Source organism: Macrobrachium nipponense, chromosome 40, assembly GCF_015104395.2.
Source record: "Macrobrachium nipponense isolate FS-2020 chromosome 40, ASM1510439v2, whole genome shotgun sequence".
NCBI lineage: Eukaryota > Metazoa > Arthropoda > Malacostraca > Decapoda > Palaemonidae > Macrobrachium > Macrobrachium nipponense.
The window spans coordinates 15,237,794-15,261,359 of NC_061101.1; the positions used below are offsets into that span (position 1 = coordinate 15,237,794).

At 43.6% G+C, this 23,566-nt stretch overlaps 1 protein-coding gene across 1 annotated transcript in view; it reads left to right on the plus strand.

The window, feature by feature from the left end:
• The first annotated feature begins 267 nt into the window (after positions 1-267).
• The window catches only part of LOC135212184 (DNA mismatch repair protein Msh6-like), a 35,058-nt gene continuing 11,759 nt past the window's right edge, over positions 268-23,566 (plus strand). Inside the window, exons 1-4 of the mRNA XM_064245629.1 lie at positions 268-545; positions 3,264-3,423; positions 4,266-4,453; positions 22,482-22,634. Coding sequence (XP_064101699.1) covers positions 401-545; positions 3,264-3,423; positions 4,266-4,453; positions 22,482-22,634 — 646 coding nt within the window. The 5' untranslated portion in view covers positions 268-400. The remainder of the gene's footprint in view (positions 546-3,263; positions 3,424-4,265; positions 4,454-22,481; positions 22,635-23,566) is intronic.

A 23,566-nucleotide genomic window follows, 5' to 3' on the forward strand; every position in this document is an offset into this window, starting at 1 on the left:
TTTCCACCTCATAGGTAGTTGCGTCTATCGATAATAAACGCCAAAATATTTGCGTCAGTATCGATACATCATCCTAAAAATAGCTGCGTCAGTAATGTATCGATAGTTCAATACATAACCGCATGAATCGTTACGTCAGGAATGTATCGATACTTCGCCACCAAAAGCAGTTGCATCGTAGATGTCTCGATACATATCTAGCAAAATAGTTCAGTTACCGATAACATGACCGTCAACCTATAATTATGACCGAGTTACTGTGTTGTGACCATTTTCTATGAAGGTAGTGTGTTTTGGCGGGCAGCGGGAAACCTTCCCTGACGACGTCGACGGGTCTTGCCACGCCGAACGGAAAGACGAACAACTTTCTCCCAGCCGATTTCTGCGTTGATTTCGAACGATGTCCAAGCAGCCCACTCTCTTTACGTTCTTCTCGAAGTCCCCGAAGACGACCAAGCCCAGGCAGGAGACGTCATCGTCGCCGGGCACGTTAAAATTGAAAGGATCGGGTGAGCAACTCAGCAACGGGAACATCAGATTCGTTGGTTTGTTGACATTTTTCATGAATTATTGAAGCTTCGTGGAAATGACTGCTTGGTTTGCCTTGTCACGCACTGCCTTGCTTTGGTGTCTCTTAAGTCTAGTGCACTGCTTGTAAGTAACGTTTCCTTGTTGACATTTGCATTTGCTAACCTTGAGATACTAGGTAGGTACCTAGGTAGTACCTACCTGGTTTGGGAGATACCCGTAGAAGGATGATACCGTCTGTGCACCCCGTGCAGTGGACTGTAGGCATTCCTTTGGGTTCCTTGCAGCGTCCTTTTGGCCCCTAGCTGCAACCCTCTTCATTCATTTTACAGTTGTAGGTATCTCCTTTCATGTGCTCTGCTTTCCACTCCCAACAATTGAATCGTCTAGCCTAAGTGCAATTGCAAGTTTTCCACCTGTTACACCTTTCAGACCTTCTTGCTAATTGTCAGTTTACGTTTCAGTGCTGAATGACCCCTTAGGTCCCACCGCTGAATGACCCCATAGGTCCTAGCGCTGAATGACCCCATAGGTCCCACCGCTGAATGACCCCATAGGTCCCACCGCTGAATGACCCCTTAGGTCCTAGCGCTGAATGACCCCACAGGTCCCAGTGCTGAATGACCCCATAGGTCCCAGCGCTGAATGAACCCATAGGTCCCAGCGCTGAATGACCTCATATGTCCCAGTGCTTGGCCTTTGGCCTACTAAATTGTGTAATTCATAGGCTAGTCGGATTTCGCACGCTACGTCACCCTATAACCTAGATATATGTTGCATCCGTTCCTTACCCTTTCACCCTTAATCAAGCTTATACCTACCTACATTGGATTACCGATCCGGTGGTCCGAAGTTCGATCCTCGACACGGCCAACGTGGAACCAGAGGAATTTATTTCTGGTGATAGAAATTCACTCCTCGATACAATGTGGTTCGGATCCCACAATAAGCTGTAGGTCCCGTTGCTAGGTAACCAATTGGTTCCTAGCTACGTAAAAATATCTAATCCTTCGGGCCAGCCCTAGGAGAGCTGTTAATCAGCTCAGTGGTCTGGTAAAACTAAGATATACTTTACTTTTTACTGGTATCATTATAATTGACAGTGGTAAAATATCATTTTATCCAGAGTTCGTCATGGGATCCTGATGATTTTGAGATATTAGGCTACTGCAAATGGGATGTGCTTATGCTGCTATGGATGATGCCTTGTTGTGGGGATCCAAAAGGGTCAAATCCCCCCCCCCCCCCCCCCCCACACACACACACAAGGTTATGCACAACCCTAATAGGCTAAATACTTTATTTCATATTCATAGGTATGTGTAGGAACTTGTTAATTACTAGGTAGCCTTGTATGCTGTAAGCTATCTAACAGTAGGGGGGCACAAGTGAGAAATGTGGTTTATGTGTGGCAAGATCTGTTACAAGTGAAATAAAGGGTGCAACTTGACCTAGCCTTTCCTAACCTAATCTGTCTTAGGATGTGGGTTCCATTACCCCTTTGTAGGGTGGGTGGGGGCCCCCAGTTTAAGCTCCCAATGAAATCCCAGAACTAACCTGCTCAAGAGTCCGGTAGAATTTACTATTTTATGTGAGTGTGAAGCATGTTTTGTTTGGTATTGGTGTTCTTTTAATTGCATGCCATTTTTAATATTTCAGTTTTCCCTTAAATGGATGGTTTCCGAGTTTTCATTGTTAGGCTATAACCTCAAAATATCATAATTTTTTTAAAAATATCAATAAAACAAGCATTTGATGAAATTTAAGCCCCCCAAATTGTTATCGATACATTTCTTAAGCAGAAATTTATTGAGAGTTGAGTGATTTATTAGGTATTATGATCTTTGCAATAGAGAGGATATTGAAGATGCTGCACAGTGATTACCTGTCAAGTCCAGCAAAAAATCTGATTGACCTGTTCTATACAGAACGGGAGGGACATTCTATACTTTCGAACACTTTTCCTTCACCTTCAGACAACCACTTCATGTGGAAGAGGAGCTTCTGTCTTGTGTAGAAGTTGATGACTAAAGAATTTTACTGGTCTTTGTGAACTCTTCCAAGACAACAATTTCAAACTTCCATTATTTCTCGTAACTTTGATGAGTGACTTCAAGTGTATTGTGGCATGTTGCCTCAGTTGCTTTCAAAGATGTTTTTCTTTTGGCTTTATGCAATGTATAAGGATAAACTTTTTTCCAGCATGTTGTTTGAAGCTTAGTTTTCAGATATTAGAAAGGGTTTCAACCCTTAAAGTACAAGAATAATGAGACTGGGAATACTTGTAGACTATCATCCCAACCCTAGGGTGGTAATTGCCACAGCTTTACATAGAAATATGTATAGCAATATGGATACATGTTAAGTTTAATGTAGGATTTGTGAAGACAATGGTGTCCCATTTCCATATCCAAAAGGGTATGTTCATAAATGTAAGGTGAAAATTAAAGGTAGACAAAGTTGAAGAACTGGGTCTAGTGACTGGAAAGGAACCATAGAGTAGCCAAAAATTTAAAGGTAGCTTCATAATGTAATGTCATAAGCATTTCAAAATTCTTTTGTAGGTTCAATAGTTATACTTTATTTGGAAAGAAATGGATATTTCTGGAAGTCTTTTATACCTGATTTTACTATTTAATATGAAATACACTGGTACCTAATAAGCTTCTGTGATATCCAGTAATTTACTAACATTATTTTGTAAGCTCTTACTGTATTCCTCTCATCTTTGGCAGATGTAAAACTATTGGATGTTGTGTGGAGCAAACTTGACGGATACCCTTGGTGGCCAGGTCTCATCTGTGAAAATCCTACTGACAAAACTTATAAACGAAAAGGACAAATCCATGTTCAGTTCTTTGATGATCCCCCTACCCGAGGCTGGGTTAGGGAAACGTGAGTGGAGGCTTGTTTTGATTTGGTCCCTGGACAGATATTATCTGAATTTCTATGCAGTATTTGGAGTTGCTAAGGAGGGATTTATGGGATGTAAACTAGCAAGTAGACAGCTTTGCCGTGTAGATCTGTAGCTTCCGTGGCATTTAGTTCATGTGGCAAGATGTTAACCATTTTGCTGAATTTTTTATTTCTTAAATATGAATATGTACTATATATTAATCATGATATTTTAATGTCATATTGTCCTTTACAAAGTTTGGGGCACTGTAGGAATTACTTAAGGGTCTTTGCAGCATCCCGTTGACCCCTAGTTGGAAACACTTTCTTTTTATTGTACTTTCATTCACTCTCTATTCCATATGACTTTCCACCCTCTCAACCTCTCAAACAAGTGTTTCTTAGTGCAAATGCTAGGTTTTCTATGTGTTAAACCTTTCTAACCTTCTCATAGTCAGTTTCTGATTTACTGCTGAATGACCTCATACGTCACAGCACTTGGCATTTGGCTTAAATTCTATATTCTATACAAAATAAAAATCTTGAAAATTTTCATAAATGCTGTATAAATTTTAAGAAGTTTGCAGACTGCTGAAGAAAGATTTGAAATTACACAATACATACAGGCTTATATACTAGACACAGGAAGTGGGTGTCATGTATCTAATTGTATTACACAGGAAGTGGGTGTCATGTATCTAATTGTATTCTTATTTCACAAGTATCAAACATTTTCACATATAGGATTTTTTACCTCAAGACTTCTCTTACCCTAAAGTTGATAATCACTTCCCAAGCATTTTATATATTGTGAGCAAGAATATCAGGTACTGTTATTTCAGGTTTATTAAGCCTTATTGTGTTGCTGGGGAGAATGGCATCCCTACTTACAAGGATCCCGCTTGGGTAAAAGCAGTGGAGGAGGCAAATGGCGCTGTGGAGCTGTCAAAAGAGGATAGAAACATGCTTCTGGTGGATATGATTCCTTCAGATGATGACGAAGAATCAGCAATGGATACTGATGCTGAAGGTAATGGTATGCATGCACTCTTTCTTCTATATACAGCTTGCATGTGTTTTTTTTTTTTTTTTTTTTTTTTTTTTTTTTTTTTTTTTTTTTTTTTTTTTTTTTTTTTTTTTTTTTTGCACATTTCAGCCAGCCTTAAAAATAGAACTAATGGCGATTAAATCTTTGGTTCTTTCCTGACCACTTTCACCAGTTAGAGTGCATATAGGATTCCTAAATGCTGAAGCACTGCTGTACATTGAAATAAGTGTAAATAAGCACCTGGTCTTAAATTGGTGTTTGCTGTTGCAGCAATCATGGAGCCTTGGAGCAAAGGCATGGAGTCTAGTATCCCATGAAGAGTGTAAGAAATCATATCTAGGATATGAATTTTTTTGAACAAAGTTTAACAAAAATTCCATTTCCATAGAGCACTAGAATACTCTTCCAGTTGGCCAATATTTCATAAGGGAATGGAATTTTTATTAAACTTCTTTAAAAAAAAATTCATATCCTAAAGATATAGTCCGTAGAATCATTAATAAATTATTAACCAAATTTTTCTAACCACCTATAGCTAATTTTGCTGTTCGAAAGAAACTGTGTTTTGCTTCTGTCCCATATGTGTCTGATGCCAAGTTCTCACCAAGACTTACTAAAATCATTGAACGGGAAATTCCATGTCTTTGACTTAAACTTATTTCGAATAATCCTTGTAAAATAGGTTCATTTTTTAATTTCAAAGATCGCTTGCAGTCCTTCATGAGATTGAATGTTGTTTATAAATTCACATGCCCTGGATGTCCGGGCTCTTACATTGGATCGACTCAAAAGTTACTGCAAGTGAGGTTATTTGGCACTGCCATAATTTCGGTTTTAGGCTTTCATTAACAGGTCAAAGAATTAAGCAACCAGAATTTTCCAATATCAGAAATCATGCTGCAGTTTGTAAAATAGAGATCTTGAAGCAGCACTTCTCCATAATTGGCTGCACAAAGGACCCAGATCACATGACCATCTCAGAGTCATTACTCATAAAAAGGCTGTTCCTTCACTAAACAATAACACCTCTGCTTCAACTTTGTATCTGGCATAGTTTTCGTCTTGACTGGGACCTCAGTTTTTGTCATTCCCTCTTCTTTCCTTACCTTAGATGGTTGGTGCTTTAGTAGTCTCTATCTTGTTTATTTTACTGTCTTTTTAGAAAATGATAATGCTTTTTTACAGTTTTTTAATGTCAATTTTAATCTTTGATGAATTCCTTTTATGTATTAATATAAAGTAATTGTTTTTATTTTCTTCACTGACTGATGATGCACCGTGTTTTGTGTGCAAAATGTTTTTTATAATAAATTATGGCCTGTTACTGAGATTGTATCATGGAACCTCCTATATATATATATATATATATATATATATATATATATATATATATATATATATATATATATATATTAGATATATATAGTATAATATGTATATATATGTATCGTATATATATATATATATATATATATATATATATATATATATATATATATATATATATATATATATACTATTTTTTTTTTTAACGTATTTAGCTGGCCTTGAGAGAGGCTATATACCGTAAACGGAAATAATTTGAAGGAAGACAAGTGAATTAATTGAACTTACCGTAAAACTGATTATTATTGTATTTCTTAGAGGGAAAGGTCGCCAGAAAACTCAGCTCGTTACTTTACAGCTATTTATTTACAAAAAGCCGTGCTGGCCTGGAGAAAAGGTAAATGATGGCTCCACTTGGAGTATTCAAGCTGGGTTTTCATAAACTTTTGTAATAAGCACACTTGCGGGCAGAGAGACGGCACGTGACTCATGGAATCTGGAAAAAAGAATCCCAGATTAAACAAGATAAAAGGAAAAATGACTTCTTGCTTTGATTAATTAATTCTCTAATACTGGGGAGAAGGAACTTTTAATGTTTCACTGAAGTATGCAATGACTTCCTTGGTCTGGGATGATCACACAAGGGGAAGCATGTGGCCATGAGGCAGTGAGGGAAGGGAAAACAAAAAAAAGGATGAATTCCTTTGTTGCTGGAAATTGAATTGGGAGGAATGAGGATCAAAATGATATAGGTGATAAGGGACTGGCAATATGCTGTTTCACAAGACGTACCTGGATGTCGTGATTCAGTGACTCTTTGTAGAAGACATGGCCCCCTTTGTCTGAGGCCTGGTCATCGGCGTGCCCACTCACACCCTGGATAAGGCCTAACAGGAGGCAGGTAGTTGGTCATCTGTCCGAGATCACGTCTCGCAGCCGACTGAGACAGAATTCAGGTGGGTTGCTTGGGGGTTGGAAGTCAGCTTAACCCCCCACGATCAAGGCAAATCCTGGAAAACAAGCATACAGCGCAGAGGGGTCACAGGAAAGAGAGCTTAAGATATAGGTCCTAAGAATACCAATCTGCCTACATCCTTCCCTTTGAGATACGTCCCTAAAGCTGACAAAAGACTTTCTTCCAGCTGGGGAACTATCTCTATTCTAGCTGGCGGGTTTTGGGTTTCCTGCGTTACTAAAAATCAGCTGATATTTGGAAGAAATGGCTGCCGTTTTCCAAATCAAATTAATCATTGATATTTGGGTAGACGAACGATCTATAAACATCACAGCTCCCCTGTTAAGAAGGCATTCACTCCATTCGGACGTGAAGGTCTTGGCTTAAATAGATTGATCGTCTCGACTTACCCAGTTCTCCACTCTAACTTGAAGTCTTTAGAGCGCGATACAGCTAACTACAGGGGCCCTACCAACTTCTAGGCGGAGATGCTAAGTGTACTAACTTAATGGAGTAATGTAGTCTAGCCTAAGTAATAACTACGGGTTGTCTTGTGACGACAGTCTACTCTACCCCTAGATAAGGTTGCTTGAAAATTTCTTTTTACTTGCTACTAACCTAATGCCCTTGTACTAATCATTAGCCTAACCTACTCAATACAGTTAAATGAAGACGCATCATTCCGAGTGTGGTACGCACAGCAGTAGTTCAGCGATGGAATTGTTAAAATACATGATAAGAGGTAATGATGCGTGGGGGATGATGAGTGGTTAGTTGACCAGGATGGAAATGCAATGAGGTAATTATATTTAAGTGAGGGGTTAGTATTACGATGGCTAGGGGTTAGAGGGTTAGTGCTACTGGCAGAGATCAGGCTGGCTACCTTCTCTGGGTAGGTGCCAGGATCACTGCCATTGAATGCGACACTGTACCTCGGGCACAGGTGTCAAGGAGAGCATGTGGCTCTTTTGTTAGTATGTTAATGATTTGCTACGTCCCCTCTTCTTCTTTTCTTCTTACTCCCTTTTCCAGGACTGGCTATATCAGTGCCTAGGAGTAGACGGAGGCACCGACCTGGGGAAAGGCCAGAGACGCCGGCAGGAGCAGAGGCAGTGGTAGCCTGAGGGATTGCAGGAAGAAACGCCCTACTTCGGTATCTGCAGCAACCGTCGTAGAGGTGGAACCTACTGCAGGGGAGGCCCCCTCACTTCGGCTGCCTGCGACAGCCCATCATAAGGGGAAAACTCCAGGCTGACTCCTCCCCCCCCCCGGTCGGGCAGTTCCTGGTTTTCCAGAAGGAGGTATGAAGGTTAGGTCTGCCGGAGGTTCATCCTCGGGCGACAGTGGTGAGGGTGAAGAAGAACTCATGGACTTTGAGTTGGCCATGGGCTGCGGTAAGCTCCATGCCTGTTGGAGGATCTTTTTGGTTAGTTAGGCGCCGGCGCTAGCTCAGGGCCAGGCGCAGAGGTCAAGTTTTTTTTCGGTGGTGGCTCTACGTCCCAGGCTGGACGGAGCTTGGCACTGCCCAGTGCTGCCAAGTGGCCACTGGCCAGAGAGTTGAGGTCGATTGGACCTGTGGCGGGTACCGGAGGTGCAATACCTCTCAGCGTGCCCTTGGAAATGGGAGACCTCAGGTCATGCCCGAGGATGAGGGTCGTAACCTCCTGGAAAGGTAGCTTGCAACTGCAAGTGTACATACCTTGGCAAGGTGAGGTCGTACGACTCTCAATTGGACGGTGGGAAGGATCATCTTACTATGATTGATGCCTTCAATCGTGATCAGTTGCCGTCTATCAATGGTAGCCCCTCGGGGGATTTGATCTTCCCGTATCAGGGAGATTTGAGCGCCGGAGTCGTCAAAGGCTCTGACATGGCTTGGTGGATAATAACCTTGGAGGGGTGCGACGGTTAAAGGGCCCTGTGCTGGGGGTCCTAGTAACGAAGGATTGGTAACTGCCATTGCGATGGCAGGAATATTGTAATTCGCGCACCCTACGTAGTTGGCAGACATGTGACCCTTGCGGCCACCAGTCTCGGCAGAACTGGTTCGAGAACTACTTCTGTGGCATAGGACGGTAAGGCCGATGATGACCCCACAGGTTGCGAATCTGTGGAGTCACCAAGGCTGGCAGTGTGCTCTGGCACAGGTGAAAAGTCCTCTCTGGCCGTGATTTGATGTGGTGAGGTAGCTTGGCCCTGGAGTGGTGTGGGGGAGGGACATCCCCAGAGGAGGTCCCGTCCCAATAGGAAACCTACTCCATGCCGAATCGTACGCACTACACCTAGGCGGTGAGGTTTGGTGCACCAAGGAGTTGTGACCTGCAGGACGACTGTGGGAACGGTCTTGGACTGCCCTTCGACCCAAGTCATGGCCCACCTGATGTGCTCGTCGACGGTGGCACTGGGTGGCACTTGGTCCCTGTCTATGAGGCAAAGATCGGAGCCGGTATCTACCGCAACTGGCAGAGTCACAGGTTGGGTAGAGCCATCCAGGGGTGCCACTGTGACTGAAGTGGTCCACACCCGCTACCTGGACTCGGGCATAACGGTCGAGGGGGTTGTGGCACTGATCAGGTGGACGTGCTTGGGGCACCCGGGATATCCAGGGGAGTAGTGCCCTGTAGCCCCACAGGCTCTGCAGGAGTCCCTCTGCTGGGCTGGTCTCCGGAAGGCATGTATTGGTCTTGAGAGGAGCTGAGGCACCGTTCGGTGGCCTAGAGGGTTTCTGAGGGGGTTTGTGGCTCTCAGCGCTCTTGAGGCGGCACTCTGCTGCGAGGTGACCCACTTTCTTGCAAATGTGGCAAGTCCGTGGGTGTCCTTTGGCCGAGTGGATCCAGAGAGATGACCGGGTGGCACTATGCGTCGGTGGGTGGTGCTGTGAGAGGGGTTGAAGGTCTCCCAGTCGTCAGCCAGGCGACAAGCTTCCGCAAGTGTCTTGGGTTGCTTGTCGTTAAGGTGCACTGCGAGTGGCCCAGGTACACACTGTTAGAGGTCTTCCAGCATGATCCTGTTAAACAGGTCCTGGAACTCGGTGCACGACATGGCCTCGAGCCAGCGCTTTCCGGCTTGGATTTTGTGGTAGGAGTAATCTCCCCAGGCCCAACCAACTCCTTTGCCTGACCTTTGAAACGCTGCCTCCACCTCTCCGGGGTGATTTCATAGGCCTTTGTAATGACCTGGCAAACTTCCACCAGGTCCCCTTGCTGACCCTGATCCAGTGAGCGGAGGGCAGTCTTAGCCTTGCCGTCCAGGTGCTTGGCAAGCAGGGCGGCCCTCTCTATCTCAGTGGTAGGGTAGTTTTCGAATAAGGCTTCCACTTCTTCCAGCCATGCCTCGGGCTCATCCTCAGTCCACTTCGGGATGAGAGCGTTAATGCTGGCAATAGGATTGGACGACACCGTAGGCGTGGGGCTGGGAGCTGGCTGCATGGCTAGGGCTTCGGCGTTCACCTGTCGTGCCTTTTCTCCACTCGAGCTCCTTCTCCTTGAGAGCTAGCTCATGCTTCCTCTCTTCTTCCCCTTGCCTTCCTCTCTGCTTCTTTTCCTTCCTCCTCGCTTCTTTTTTCCTTCTCTCTGCTTCTTTTTCCTTCCTCTCTGCTTCCTTTTCCTTCCATCTCTTCTTCTCTGGCAGCTCTCTCTTGCAGGAGCAGATCATCCACCCTGCCCCTTCACCCACTGGGTGAGTTCCTGCCCAGTGTAAACCGGCGTTCGTGCCCAGAGCCATGAGTGTCTGGAGCCTCTCCAACTCCATGGGTATATGTGGTTGGGCAGCCGAAGCCATTTCCCTAGGCTGCAGTGGAGGCTCGGATGAAAAAGTGTCTTAAAGGACTGGGTGCTCTGTGGCACTTTGGGGATTGGCACCTTCTGATGAGCGGACAAATCAAATGGATTGTGCGGCGCACGTCACACTAATGGGCGTTCCGCAGGACGGACACGCAGGTAGAATGGCTACCTGTACGGCCTGTACAGGTGCAATGGCCCTTATGGAGGCGTTCCTTGGAGCACTGGTATCGTGCTGGTGTGTCCCGGACACTACATGCAGTATACTTAAGGGGGCCGGCCGGCTAATGCCGTTTTTTAACGACAGGACTTTGACATTCGTACCACTTAATAAGGTGACTTGGGACATCTCCAAACCGCATATGATTTTCGCCTCTGACCTTCGGTTTTGTGACGCCAGGGCGATTTATCCCGAAAATAACCCTTTTCAAATTCTATCTCCCTTGTATTTAATATTAAGACCTGGGATTACTACCATATATAGACCTGATGTAGACCTCCAATCGAATGGAGAGTTTTTTTTCTAAAAGTCATTTTTTTGCTAGATATGGAATTTTTCAATATGGTAAAAAAAATAAACCCTATAAATCACGAGAAAAAAATTATAAAAAAAAGACGAAACAAAAATTGGAAAAAAAAGGGCTCTATTTGGTTGTTCTATAATGTCTTTCTGAGTTATATACCAAATTCCAAGTTATAGCTTTAAAACTAAGTGAGGAGATGAACTTTGAAGGTCAATAACGTATAGTTTTGAGATACGGGCGTTCAAAGTTTTCCTTCGTATTTCTATAGAGACAATGTTAATAAATAATGATTATTATGAATGTATATTTGTTTTTTGTGTATTAATAAACCAAAACTATTTTATTTATCATAATTTAATCATAAATGATGATCCCTTTGCTCATATATCGTAGCCTGGGGGCACTGCTTGAGCAAGATGGGGCACTCCTTCCTACGTAACACCCTCTCTCCCCTTCACTAACTCGGCTTATTACAGCGAATTTTCTTCTTCTGTATGTTAGCGAGATGTTTTCCTTGTATTTTCCTCTTTGGCATGATGCATTCTTAGTCTTGCCGAAACAGAGGATAAACAAACATAATGCAGGAGAATGTAGAGGTGAAACTCGAAGATGTACTCTCTTTTTACAAAGACAATTTAATAAATCATGATTATTATGAATTTCATAGTCCATTTTGGGTATTAAAAAAAACCAAAACTATGTTATTTATCATAAATGAAGATCTCTTTGCTCAAGATCGTAGCCTTGGGCATAGTGTGACGTGTGCTGTCAGGCAGAAGGGGGCGTTACTAAGCAACCCTCCCCTCTCTTTTCACTAACTACGCGTATATTATGATATTCTGTAACAATGCTTGAGCGATTTTTCTTCGTCTGTATGTTAGCGAGATGTTTTGCTTGTCTTTTCCTCATTGGCATGATGAACTTCTTGCCGAAACATTCAATAAACATACGTGAAAGCAAGCGAAAGTCACGAGGTGAAACTCGAACGTGTAATCTACTTGAAGTCTATGGTCGCACTGATTCATGGTTGAACCAGATACTCGCTTCTGCGAGCCACGTAAACTCTACAGATGCCATTTCTCACAATTTCTTTGCCAATAATTATCAAAATTTACGATAACAGAAGAAATATTGCATTTTCTTGTATGGATGAATGTTTTAGGCTTAGTTGAGTTATGTTTACTAATTACCTTGTAACTACGAAAGTAAGAGAATTTTGACGAAAATATTTCGTAACGTAGTTCTCAATTGCCATATGAAGCTCCATGAATTTTTTCATGACTGCATTTTTCGCCCTATACCACTGTATATAGGGGTTGGCCGCCGGCCCCCTTAAATATACTGAAGTGAAATGGTACTCTGTTCGTGGCAGAGTGTAATGGTGGAGGAGAGAAAGTAAAAGGTGGGAGTACTCAGCAGCCAGTCGATGGACAGTGTCAAGAATTAGTGGCAATGTGAAATGGTAAGACCTGAACGTGCATGGGGGGCCAGTCCTAAAACTGGTAACGACTTCTATGTCTGGAAGTAATGAAATTGCGTGCACTGGTGTGGCCAGTTCCTAACTGGTAACGACTTCCCTGTCTGGAAAGTAATGAATTTGCGTGGCACACTGTGCGGTTGTGCTTGCGGTATAACGCAAGTCTTTTGTGATAAACACGAAAATGGAAAATGACCACACGGGCAACGACAGGTAATGTTAATTGAAAATGCTCAGTCCCTCGCTGAAGTACTCGATAAATGAAATAAATAAATGCTTGCAAACTGCAATGGACACATGCGCGTACGTATCAGCTGTGTAAATGAAAGACACAAGAGACTAAAATAATGTTAATTCTGCATGCTATAATTAATGGGTAAGATGTAGTACTTTTGGCTTCGTGAATACTGTGTTCTGGTCTCTCTCTCTCTCTCTCTCTTCTCTCTCTCTCTCTCCTCTCTCTCTCTCTCGTCTCTCTCTCTCTCTCTCTCGGAGAGGGTGAAAATGATATATGAATGAACTCCCTTATATTGAATTGAACTACTAATGTTAAGTTTAATATGACGCAACTTGCGTTAACTGATTTACTTACGTTAACGTGAAATGAAAGAATTGCTTTGGATAACGTTTTATGAAAATGATAACGCGCTCAGTGTTGAACGATTTTTACGCTAATAGTAGCGGCTTGCGCTTATGAAATGATTTGCGTTTACATATAAATTTTACAAAGACGCGTTTTACGTTAACAATTCTTGTAATTTATTCTACTTGAAGATTTACGTTAACTTTATGTAAGATTACTAGGGTCCCTGTGTTTTAACAGTGAAATGACGGTAAGGATTTTAAAATGAAATGTTAGCAAACACTTGTGAATGAGGTTTTTACGTTAAGTACGAAGTGAAATGAAACTTTTCTCCTCAGCGCGCAAGTGAGCAGATGCGAGGTGAAACACGTGAGGGAGCTGGGTAGCGCTGCTAGCGCACAGCATTGTCGTTCAAAACAGCTGATTCTCTGTAAATGCGAAGGCAATTTACAACACAAAATTTTACTTTCTTATTCAAGGCGAATTACGTTAATTTCTCTGGCAGAACGATAGATACTAGTACCGAGATTGATATTATTTACGTTAGAACTCCGAGACTTACGTTACTTTGCTTAAATTGTTTAGATAATTCTTAAATGGGTAACAAACATGGCTGCCGCTGTGAGCGAAAACGAAGGCTGGTTGAGACCGCGCAGGCGCGAGTGCTCTAAGCTGAATTAAGCTGAGAGGTAAGCGGTTACCAACCTTGGAATTGGAATGGAAAAATTAAGTTAAAAATGGATTCCTAACATATCACAGACAAAAGAATTGTACTTTCTCTTTTGTTGCCGTAACTATTAGTAAAACACTCCTAACTAGCTAGGCTTTCTAATACAGCGATAAACCCTGGCAAAACACTTCCTAGTTTGATCTGGTCCTTTCTGGCATCTATCTGCACACGTGTTCGTGTGAGCTCCTACGACAACAATGCGATTTACAAAATAACAGAACTCGCTCGGCGCTCTGGCCGTTACAATATAATAATATTTCAACCTTCACATTTTTTTAAAAACACTTCTACAATAAAAATATTAACTTAAATGTACCTTAAGCTAACATTGGTTATAGAAAATAATTCATATTAATGAATGGAATACCTTACCGTGAGTCAGTGTCCTTTTCTTTTTCCCCGTGCAAGTGTGCTTAGTTTTGCGCTTTGAAAAACATTTACAGTTTACGTTTTACAACGGATAACGCGATTTACAAGCTTTTTTTAAGCAAGCTAGGTTCGTGGCAAGCGTCGACACTTTTACGTATTTAGCTGGCCTTGAGAGAGGCTATATACGTAAACGGAAATAATTGAAGGAAGACAAGTTGAAATTAATTGAACTTACCGTAAAACTGATTATTATTGATGATTTCTTAGAGGGAAAGGTCGCCAGAAAACTCAGCTCGTTACTTTACAGCTATTTATTTACAAAAAGGCCCGTGCTGGCCTGGAGAAAAGGTAAATGATGGCTCCACTTAGAGTATTCAAGCTGGTTTTCATAAACTTTTGTAATGCACACTTGCGGGCAGAGAGACGGCACGTGACTCATGGAATCTGGAAAAGAATCCCAGATTAAACAAGATAGGAAGAAAAAATGACTTCTTGCTTTGATTAATTAATTCTCTAATACTGGGGAGAAGGAACTTTTAATGTTTCACTGAAGTATGCAATGACTTCCTTGGTCTGGGATGATCACACAAGGGGAAGCATGCGGCCATGAGGCAGTGAGAGGGAACAAAAGGATGAATTCCTTTTGTTGCTGGAAATTGAATTGGGAGAATGAGGATCAAAATGATAATAGGTGATAAGGGACTGGCAATATGCTGTTTCACAAGACGTACCTGGATGTCGTGTTCAGTGGCTCTTTGTAGAAAAGCATGGCCCCCTTTTGTCTGAGGCCTGGGTCATCGGCGCGCCACTCACACCCTGGATAGGCCTAACAGGAAGGCAGGTAGTTGGTCATCTGTCCGAGATCACGTCTCGCAGCCGACTGAGACAGAATTCAGGTGGGTTGCTTGGGGGTTGGAAGTCAGCTTAACCCCCCACGATCAAGGCAAATCCTGGAAAACAAGCATACAGCCAGCAGAGGGGTCACAGGAAAGAGAGCTTAAGATATAGGTCTAAGAAGTACCAATCTGCCTACATCCTTCCCTTTTGAGATACGTCCCTAAAGCTGACAAAAGACACTTTTTCCCCCAACTGGGGAACTCCCTATCTCTAGCTGGCGGGTTTTGGGTTTCCTGCGTTTACTAAAAATCAGCTGATATTTGGAAGAAATGGCTGCCGTTTTCCAAATCAAATTAATTCATTGATATTTGGGTAGACGAACGATCTATAAAACGTCACAATATATATCTATATATATATATATATATATATATATATATATATATATATATATATATATGCATACATACATACATGTATATATATATAGAACTTTACTTTTAGGTAACCTCAAAGAGGCAATCCCCATTTTGTCCAGGTTTTTGCTTCTCATTTTCATACTACCTTTTGAATGGCAGTTCTAGAGTATGCTGTTTGTCCATTTATGTGTGGTGAGCAATTCATGTAAGACATTATTACATATTACTGAGTTCATCCTAATACTGTCCCAACAGCATCCATATGCTACTCTCCAATTTTGTTCATGCAACTTACCTGACAGATATATATATATAGCTGTATTTTCTGACGTCCGACAAAATTTCAAAAGTCGCGGCACACGCAGTGGGCGGCCAGGTGGTAGTACCCATTCCCGCCGCTGGGAGGCGGATATCAGGAACCATTCCCATTTTCTGTTCATATTTTTTCTGTCGCCGGTCGGTAAACAACTGTTTACAGACCTCCGCCTAGGATTTTTGGATTGAACTCGTACTTAAGTATCTGGATTGACTTTTGGTTATTGATTCTGGATTGTTGGATTGGCATACGCAATAGTGGGACTGTTTTTTTTTATTTTGGATTTTGGATGGCTTTTTTCTGTAAACGTGATGTCTGGATCAAGTGCAGTGAGTTTCAGAGTGTATGTGAGGAGTGATTGTAAGGTGAGGCTACTGAAATCATCGGTAGACCCCCACACAGTATGTATGGGTTGTAGGGGGCATGTTTGTTTGGTGGATGATCGGTGCAATGAATGTGATGGATTGACCGATGATGGATGGAAGGTGTATGATTCCTATCTGCGTAAATTGGAACGCGATAGGATCAGGAGGTCTTCCTCCAGGAGTGGTTCTACTAAAGGTAAGGGAACTAATATTTCACCTGCTCTAACACCTGTAGATTTTGTATCTCCTAAACCTGTGTTGTTGCCTTCGGGCCCTGATTCTGTGTCTGGAGAAGGTAATGCCCTTTCTCTGATTTTGGAGTCTCTTCGTACTCTTGAGACTAAAGTGAAAGCCTTAGAAACTGGCGCTGTGAAAGTGTGTGATCGTGCCCCTAGTGTTGTGGAGGGGGCGTCAGATCGGCCCCATAATGCCTCTAAGCCTAGACCGCTATCGAACTCCCAGGAATCAGGGAGGGGATAGTCGAAAGCCGCAAGAGGGTTACGGGGGCTCCCCACCGATCTGGCGTCCCTTCGGCAGGCCTTGTTGCAAGTTCCCAGGCTTCCAAGGAGCGCGCACAGGCGCGTCTCCTTAAGGACTGTTTTTCGTCCTCCGAGCCGTCCTCCCCGCGCAAGGGGTGGAGCGCTCGGAGAGGCTCGCGTCCGCTGAAAAGGACGTTTCGTTGTGAGGACGCTTCACGTCCTGTCTCGCCAGTTTCTTTGCGCTCTTCTCCGGATGCGTATGACGCCTTTCCACCTCAGAAGAGAGGTAGGATGTCATCCGGCGAGGACGCTGAGATGCGCTACAGTTGCTCTCTTGAGAAGCAGGTAGCTGTACCTGTGAGAAGGAAGGAGGCGTCCCCTCGCCCCTCGTCTTCTCGCAGGATCAGCCCTGCTCCCTCTGTTCGTTCTTCTCCTACAAAGAATATTCTTTTGTCCCTTCAGGACCAGTTGTCAGCGCTAATGGCTCAGAGGACTCGCCCAGCAGCAGTCGAGCCTAAGCGGAGGAAGGACCTTAGGCTGCCTGTCAAGAGGACGAAGCAGTCTCCTTCTCCCTCTTCTCGTTTGTCTCTTTCTCCAATTACGTCTCCTTCGGCGAATCGCCGATCTCGTTCGCCCGCTAGGAAAGCGGGTCGTCAGGACGCTTTCGTTCCCTCTAAACGTCATGGGCAGGCTGCTCGCCGTGACGCTCGAGAGGACGCTCAGGACGCTTTTGAGTACGCTCAGGACGCTCAGCAGGACGCTTTCCAGGATGCTTCGGAGGACGCCGAGCAGGAAGAAGACGTGCACCAGTGACGTGTCTCCTTGTAAAGAGATAGTTAAGACTAGCAAAGACACGCTTTCTTCTAAGTCTACTCTTTTGTGTAAGAAGCGTAAGGACGCTTCTCTTAGTAGTAAGGCGGCCTCGGGCGCCGTCAAGGACGCTCATCGCCGTCAAGACGCCCTGCCTCCTTCGAGCTGTAAGGTTCGCTGCAAGGAAGGCAGCCTAGATGAGGCTTCTGCTGTTAAGCAACGGGGGTCTTTGATCAAGGCCAGACCCACTGGATGTACGCCCTCTCCGGAGGGGCGGTCTCCTATTCCTATTAGGGAAGAAGGAGAATTGAGTAGTCCTGCTGACTCGGTAGAAGAGAAACCTTCTGCTGCTTCTTCAGTATCGGATTACAAGGTTCTTGTGCGGCTGTTGGGCTCGTCCTTCGGGGACAAGTTTCAGCCTGCAGCTCCCAAGTCTCCTCCCTCGCAGTTTTCGTCTTCCAAGTCATGTAAGACCCCAGAGTTTGTCGAAATGAAGACTTCGCTCTCCACCAAGAGGGCCTTCAAGAAACTCCAGGACTGGATGGAACGAAGGAAGGATCAGGGCAAGTCAACTTTCACCCTTCCTCCCTCTAGACTCAGCGGAAAAGGAGGTATTTGGTATGAGACCAAAGGAGACGTGGGTGTGAGGATCCCTTCTTCAGCGCAAGGGGATTTCTCTAGCTTAGTGTATTCTCAGAGGAGGTCCCTCTTATCCACTGCCAAGGTGTCGTGGACCCCTACGGAGACAGACCATCATTTGAAAGGACTGCTACGGACTCTTGAAGTCTTCAACTTCTTAGACTGGTGCTTGGGAGTTCTAGATTTACAATCTAGAAGCCCTGATTCTCTCAGTTTGGGGGAGCTGTCCAGCGTGCTATCGTGCATGTACAAGGCCGTCAGGGATGGTTCGGAGGAGCTTGTCTCTCATTTTGGGAATGCCTTCCTGAAGAAGAGAGCTTTGCTGTGTAACTTCACAGCTAGATCGTTTACACCCGCTCAGAAAGCGGAACTGCTCTTACGAGCTATCTCTTCCCCCAGACTTTGGTCAAGGACCTAGCAAGTAGCTTGCAGGAAAGAGCGACACAGGACCTTTTAGCCCAGTCCTCGAGACGTCCGGCAGTTCCTTCCACTTCAATCTTTGTGCGACCTCCGAAGAAGGTTAAACCCTTTCGTGGGGGCTCCTCCCTCGAGAGCAGCTCCTCGAGGGAGAGGGCTTGCAAGAGGAAGAGCTTCCTTTAAACCCAAGCCATCTAAGTGAAAGTTATGTCCTTCGGACACCAGTCGGAGCCAGACTGAAGTCTTTTGCGGGAGCATGGAGAGAGAGAGATACGGACCCTTGGTCCCTCAAGATTGTGGAGCAGGGGTACAAGATCCCTTTTTGGATCCTCTCTTCTTCCACGACTCCCAGAGACCTTTCTCCGTCATATCAGGGAGAAAAGAAACGAGTTTTGTTCGATCTTTTACAACAGATGATCGAGAAAAGAGCGGTGGAACAAGTCGCGGACCTGGGGTCTCCAGGTTTTTACAACAGGATTTTCCTAGTACCAAAGCAGTTGTCGGGTTGGCGTCCAGTCCTAGATGTAAGCAGGCTCAATCTTTTTGTGGAAAAGATCAAATTCAAGATAGAGACGCCTCAGTCTGTTCAAGGAGCCTGGAGACCGGGCGACTGGATGGTGTCCTTAGACCTGCAGGACGCATACTTTCACGTTCCGATCCACCCTCTTTCAAGAAAATACCTAAGATTCGTTTTAGGCAACAAAGTGTGGCAGTTCAGAGCCCTTTGTTTCGGCCTGACCACGGCTCCGATGGTTTTCACCGTAATCATGAAGAATGTGGCGAGGTGGCTACACTCTTCAGGGATAAGAGTTTCCCTTTACCTCGACGATTGGCTTATCAGAGCGTCGTCGAGAGAAAAGTGTCTGAAGGACCTTCAGTTAACGTTAGCCTTAGCGAAGTCCTTGGGACTTCTTGTCAACCTCGAAAAGTCGCATCTGACCCCGACACAGTCCATCGTGTATCTGGGGATTCAGATGGATTCAGTGGCTTTTCGAGCGTTTCCATCCCAGGAACGTCAGCGGCTAGGCTTAGAGAAAATCTCAGCCTTCTTGGGGAAAGAAACTTGCTCGGCGAGGGAATGGATGAGTCTGCTGGGCACCATTTCCTCGCTGGAAAGGTTTGTTTCCTTGGGAAGACTGCACCTCAGGCCTCTCCAGTTTTTCCTTGCGGATGAATGGAAGGCCAAGGACGATCTCAATGCGATCTTGAAGATCTCAGAGTCGATAAAGAGCCCCGACCTAGTGTTGTTTTCAGACGCTTCCATTGCGGGCTGGGTAGCAACACTAGGAGGGGAAGAAGTGTCAGGCTCCTGGAGAGGGGAACAGGCAGCCTGGCACATCAATGTCAAAGAACTAGCAGCGATCTTCCTGTCTCTGCAGTTCTTCGAAGAAAGATTGATGAACAAAACCGTTCAAGTCAATTCAGACAACACCACAGCCCTCGCATATTTGAAGAATCAGGGAGGAACACACTCCCGGACTTTGTTTCACCTAGCGAAGGAGATTCTGCTGTGGGCAAAGGTGAAGATGATCACGATCCTGACAAGATTCATAGCAGGAGTGCAGAACGTCAGGGCGGACCTTCTCAGTCGTCAGGACCAAATCCTGCCGACGGAATGGATCCTACACAAAGACGTGTGTCAAGATCTTTGGAAGTTGTGGGGACGTCCTCTGGTCGACTTATTCGCGATGTCGAGGACGAAGAGGCTTCCTCTGTATTGCTCCCCGGTCCTAGATCCAGAAGCAATCGCTGTGGACGCATTGCTATGGAGTTGGACGGGCCTAGACCTGTATGCCTTCCCACCATTCAAGATCATGGGGGGAACAGTCATGAGGAAGTTTGCGGCTTCGGAAGGGACGAGGTTGACCCTGATCGCCCCGATGTGGCCAGCGAGAGAATGGTTCATGGAGGTCATGTCTTTTCCCTTGTCAAGACTTCCCAAGGAAACGTTGCCTACCCTGGAGGAAAGAATCTACTCAAACAGCCTCACATCGATAGGTATCACCAAAATCTCTCCGCTCTGGGTCTGACTGCGTTCAGACTATCGAAAAGTTGGCCAGAGCGAGAGGTTTTTCGAAAGCAGCTGCGAGAGCAATCGCAAATGCAAGACAAGCATCTACAAGAGCTGTCTACCAATCGAAGTGGGCTTCCTTCAGGGCATGGTGTAAAAAGGAGGGAGTTTCCTCTTCCCCAAGACCTCTGTGAAACCAGATAGCCGATTTTCTGCTTTTTCTTAGGAATGTGCAGAAATTAGCAGTCCCGACCATTAAGGGATACAAGAGCATGTTGTCAGCGGTTTTTAGGCACAGAGGCCTGGACCTTTCTGACAACAAGGATCTTCATGATCTCTTGAAATCTTTTGAGACCTCGAAGATTCCTCAAGCGAGACCGCCTTCATGGAACCTTGACGTAGTTCTTAGGTTTTTGATGTCAAGTCCGTTTGAACCTCTTCAATCAGCGTCTCTTCGGAACTTGACAAGGAAGGCTCTTTTCCTAACTTCTCTGGCGATGGCGAAGAGAGTTAGTGAAATCCAAGCTTTTAGTCATCTAGTGGGCTTCAAAGGAGACAATGCTGTCTGCTCTTTGAGTCCAACTTTCTTGGCAAAGAATGAAAACCCGTCTAACCCTTGGCCGAAAAGCTTCGAAATTAAGGGTATGTCAAGTCTGGTGGGCCAAGAACCAGAGAGTCCTGTGCCCTGTCAGGGCTCTCAAGTTCTATGTTCATAGAACTAAAGAGGTAAGAGGTCCCTCAGGTAATCTCTGGTGCTCTGTGAAGAGACCGGAATTACCTTTATCTAAGAATGCTGTGGCTTTCTTCCTGAGGGACGTCATTAAAGAGGCTCATTCATCTTGTCAGAAGACTGATTTGAGCCTCTTACGAGTGAAAGCTCACGAAGTCAGAGCTGTTGCTACCTCTCTTGCCTTCCAAAAGAACATGTCAATCAAGGACATTCTTGATGGCACCTTTTGGAGGAGCAGTTCTGTTTTCGCCTCACATTACTTAAGGGATGTGAGAACGATTTATGACGACTGCAATTCCCTTGGGCCAAACATTTCTGCAGACACAGTCTTGGGGGCTGGAGGTAGCTCTTTCCCTATCCCTTAGTTAGGTGTTAGGTTAGTTTTTTAATTGTTGTGTTTTTTGGCAGATATATATAATTAGAGTGCCCACCCTCCTCCCCTCAGGAGACAGGGGCATTGATAAAATATGAATAGAAAATGGGAATGGTTCCTGATATCTGCCTCCCAGCGGCGGGAATGGGTACTACCACCTGGCCGCCCACTGCGTGTGCCGCGAGTTTTGAAATTCTGTCGGACGTCAGAAAATACAGCTATATATATATCTGCCAGGTAAGTATGAACAAACTTAATTGTATTATAACAATAACATTTTTGCTTTATTTTTCTAGTTAGCATAAGCTTCTAGCCCCACCTCACCCTCCCTGTCATCCAGAGTTTTTTTTTTTTTTTTTTTTTTTTTTATAGTAGTAGTAGTAGTAGTAGTAGTAGTAGTAGTAGTAGTAGTAGTAATAGCAGTACAGGTAGTCCAGAGTTCTGATGTTTCAAGTTGCCATATTTTGAAGTTACGATAGTGATATTGGTTGTGTGTGATTTTTGTCCATTTTAAACTGTTTAAAACACATTTGTGTAAGATCAGCATGTCATCCAAATGCCCAAGCAAGTCTCATGCTGGTCGTGTGATGAAGAGGCATTCCATCACTTTGAAGCAGAAAATCAAAAAGAATTAACAGTACACTACTGTACATGTTTAGAGTATATGTAGTGTAGGTTAAGCTGCCTCTTGAGTTACAATATTTTCGAGTAACGATGGGGTTATTGCAACATATCCCTATCGTAACTAAAGGACTACCTGTATTCTGGTTGATACATTGAGTTTTCAGTTTCTTTGTCAGGTGAGTTAGAAACATTAAGTTTTCACTTTCTTTGTCAGGTGAATGAGTTGCAATTGTTTCTTTTCTTTCAGATGATAGTGACAAAAGCAAAGAAAATGTAGATGTTAATGTTGGTAAATCATCGTCCCGCAAAAATAAGAATGACAGTGTGAAAGAACCAAATAAAAAGCGCCGAAGAATAATCCTCCACTCTGATAGCGAGTCTGAAGATGAGTATAAGCCAGGTAAGATGGAGAACTATTATGTTTTCAGGAACACAATAAGTAATGCTTCTAGCCCTTAAACACCGAAGCGGCATTTTAAAAATCGTCTCCCATATGCCGGCGGCATTCGCGAGAACGCTGAAGCGAAAAAAACTTTTTTTTTTTTCAAAAAATCACAGCACGCTTAGTTTTCAAGATTAAGAGTTCATTTTTGGCTCCTTTTTTTTTTTGTCATTGCCTGAAGTTTAGTATGCAACCATCAGAAATGAAAAAAATATCATTATCATATATAAATACTATTGAGATATATGACAGCGTGAAAAAAATTTCATATATAATTGTATACAAATCGCGCTGTGAGCAAAACGGTTAAAGCTAACAAGTTAATTTTTTATTGTTGTATTGTACACTAAATTGTGATCATTTTGGTATAAACACATTGTAAAACGATCAAGGCAACGCAGAAAATATTATCACAAAATGATGCATGAATTTGTAACTTGCGGACGTAAAAGAAAGCCGTTTTCAAAAATTCACCATAAATCGTAATATTGTGCTAGAGACTTCCCATTTGTTGCAAAATAAAGGTAATTGATTAATTATTACTAGACTGTAAGTGTTGTAGTTTATAATTGCAGTTTTCGACCATTTCGGTCGAGTTAAAGTTGACCAAAGGACGTGTTTTTTCTATTTACCGTTATTTATATGAAAATATTTCAAAACTGATAAAAGCTATAACCATAGGTTGTTTATTGTTGTATTCTACATAAAATTGCGCACATTTTCATATATAAAACTTTATGTAACAGCTAATTAAAAATGGTGCAAACATTACGACAATCGGACGAAAAAATTTATGATTTTTCGGAAGAGTTGCTGGCGGACGTAAGGAAAAAGTTTATTTCATAAATTCACCATAAATCGAAATATTGTGCTAGAGACTTCCAATTTGT